Source organism: Alosa sapidissima, chromosome 9 (assembly GCF_018492685.1).
Source record: "Alosa sapidissima isolate fAloSap1 chromosome 9, fAloSap1.pri, whole genome shotgun sequence".
Lineage (NCBI taxonomy): Eukaryota > Metazoa > Chordata > Actinopteri > Clupeiformes > Clupeidae > Alosa > Alosa sapidissima.
In genome coordinates this window covers 19,146,984-19,149,785 of record NC_055965.1, presented here as the reverse complement: position 1 = coordinate 19,149,785, position 2,802 = coordinate 19,146,984, and the positions used below count along the sequence as shown (strand labels likewise).

Genomic DNA, 2,802 nt, shown 5'->3' with positions numbered 1-2,802 from the left:
GGTTAACCCTTAAAGGTGTAGGTTTTTGAACGTTCTAAGTTCCGCAACAATTGAAGGTTCTAAAATTCTATGTTGAATTCAATGAACCCAGATATTCTTTAGAACGTTCATTTCCCAACATTCCTGTCACACCGGTGTGACGGTACTCCTTTAAGGGTTAAGTGCCTTGCTCAAGGAAACACCAGTTGAAGCCGGGGAATTGAACCCACAACATCGTTTTTAGGCTACTTCATGGCCCAGCTCCTTTGCCACTATACGCTACCCACCATTCATCCATGATTATACATGAGCAGCAGGGCTACTGGTCTCTGGGGGCCCTTGACAGAATCATTTGGCTTATGCTGTCCCCTTTTGCATGCGGTCACACAGAGAGGCAGTGAACAGGGAAGTCTCACACTCTGCCATTGACATTTGGGATGACTAAGAGGCCATCAAAAGGAAGACAGTTACAAAACACACACACACACACACACACACACAGAGAGAGAGAAAGATGTGCAAGAAAGTTTAATGAGCATAAAGAGATACAACTTTATTTTCCTCAGATTTGCTACACATTTCAAAACACATTGTCAATTTGCAGGAAATATGAGCTCAATTCCGTGTTCAAATATTTACCCATAACATAATTTCCTAAAGACATATTCATCTGGAAGTATGAGAGAGCATGTACTGTAGGCCGATGTCATGTAAATAGCACTGGCTTCTGCTAATGATTTATTGACTGGTTGTGGTTGGTGATGCTTCCACCTCGAATAGCAGGTGTCCCCTGAAAGTAGTGTGGTGATTGACATTATCTAGCACCCTGCAGTTTGCTGGTAGGTACACGTCCACCACGTCTCCCACCTCTAGGAGCAGACTCGCCCCGTTAGACGCGTTGTTGTGATGGCTGCTGAAAGTGGAATATATTGATACTACAGCCTTTTTGTTCTTGCGCAAGACGGCTGCCATGGTAACCGAGCTGCCCCGAGACAGAGCAGAAAAGCTGAAGTCGTACACACCTCTCACGGGGGCGGTGAAGAAGCCTGGGACACACACACACGCACACACACTGCTTGAAAATATATTCTAAAAGTGATATGTTCAATGGCAATCTTCATTTAAATCAAACGTCTATGACTTGGTTATAAATGTGTTGTGATGCAGGGTAAAACTGCTTAAATCGCTGTTCACGGTTTATTTGTAAAGAAGTATGGGGATCAGTTAATTGATCTATAATTTCACATACGATTGCCACTGATGACATTCTGTATCTGTTAGGGTGTTCACCTGTATTGGAGTTGTATGCGTTGCCAACGTTGCTGATGACTTGTTTGAAGATGAGAGTTGTACCACTAGTGAATGGACCGGAGTGGTTGTCTGTTGTTGTTTCAAGTGAAAGTGAAAATGCCACTTTCCTATCTGAAAACACATTTAGTGAAACATTTATCGGTATTAGAAATGTGTCATTAGAAAACATTAAAGCCAAAATAAGCATAACATTTGAGCCACATCCTTCTGATATCATTTTTAATGTTCATGTGGACGTAATATTTTGTCCATTTATATACCCCCCCCCTCCACACACACACACACACACACTCACACTGAACAAGCATTTTTTTCTGTCAGACTGTCAGAGCCATATGTTGTTTTGTTGTCACTTTGAAGTCACTTTTTTATGAAAAAGTATCAAAATAATAGCTAAATCGTCATAACAAGCTGTTTACCTTGATTCTCCTTCTTCATCTGGTCCACGGTGCTCTCACTGGCCTCCAGTCTGGACTGCAGGGCCTCTATCTGGGCCTTGGCCAGCCGCAGCTCCACGCGCTGCTCCCCCATCAGGACGCTCATCTCTCTCAGAGTGGCGTGGACGTCAGTTGTACAGGCGGAGTCTGCCGACGTAGCACCCACCTCCACCTGCGTTGATCCGCTCTCTCCTGAGACCACAACTAGACCACACCACAGGGACAGTAGCAGGTGTAGCATCGCTCTCAATGTCTTCATGCTACTTAGCGTACAATGACTCTGGTCCTACTCTGGCTCTCTGTATTAGGTTTGGGTTACCCAATCAGGGCAAGCTCTCCTTTATATGTAGAGACATTGTGCTGTTTCAGCGCTTTTTTGATAGGTGATGTTGAAATTTAGGAACTGGTTGCATTTTAGGGGAAAACCCAGCACATTTCTGGAGTTGCATGATGCATGGTGATCAAGCTTCAAGGTTACTTTATTAGGTTTCGTTCCCAAGGGAGAAATTTGTTTCAGATAAGGGTAAAGGAAAACACCACAGGACAGAGCGCATATAATCATAAACAGAAATTGTGTGAATGAACACACATTAACAACCATCCATCGTGCCATAAATTACACTCACATCATCTTAAAGGGACACCAGGCAAGCCTGATGCTTTTTCTCTACGAAGCTCCCCCTAGCATCTGTACAGTACGTGTCGATACGTGTACGAGCCCTCGCTCGGTCTGAAGCTCTTTTCCTTTTTTTTTGCGTCTTCCGTCAAGGGTTTTCGCTGCTTCTTCGCCAGCTCTGCCATTATACACACGTTTGCAACAATCGCTAGCGTTTCGTTAGCCTGCCTCTGTGCTGTAAACTGATCCTGCTTCGGTCGGCGGGTAGGATACACCGAACTTGCAAGTGGGATATTCTTCCTACAGGCAATAGGGGCGGGCGAGAGAGCCTTCATTCGCCCCGTAATGAGTCATTTAACCATATACCGACTTACGAAGATGATTAATTAACACAAAAACGTTGCCTGGTGTCCCTTTAAAAGCCCAATAAATAGCCCAGATAGCACTCTCTCCCAACCA

The 2,802-nt window shown here is 44.4% G+C and overlaps 1 protein-coding gene across 1 annotated transcript; it reads right to left on the bottom strand.

Annotated features, from left to right (window-relative positions):
- Nucleotides 1-482: 482 nt before the first annotated feature.
- On the bottom strand, nt 483-2,052 carry LOC121717987 (complement C1q-like protein 2). Its single transcript, XM_042102713.1, has 3 exons — nt 1,710-2,052; nt 1,270-1,401; nt 483-1,025 (listed from the first exon to the last, which is right to left on the bottom strand). The coding sequence occupies exons 1-3, from the start codon at nt 1,984-1,986 to the stop codon at nt 718-720; spliced, it is 717 nt and encodes a 238-aa protein (XP_041958647.1). The 5' UTR covers nt 1,987-2,052; the 3' UTR covers nt 483-717.
- Between the last annotated feature and the right edge of the window lie 750 nt (nt 2,053-2,802).

What these genes read in the sequence shown, in the direction of transcription:
- LOC121717987 (XM_042102713.1), bottom strand. Translation starts at nt 1,986, where the DNA reads ATGAAGACATTGAGAGCGATGCTACACCTGCTACTGTCCCTGTGGTGT. An exon ending in GATGAAGAAGGAGAATCAAG is followed by an intron (nt 1,402 to 1,709) that starts GTAAACAGCTTG and finishes ATGTGTTTTCAG; the next exon opens with ATAGGAAAGTGGCATTTTCA. An exon ending in CGCATACAACTCCAATACAG is followed by an intron (nt 1,026 to 1,269) that starts GTGAACACCCTA and finishes TGTGTGTCCCAG; the next exon opens with GCTTCTTCACCGCCCCCGTG.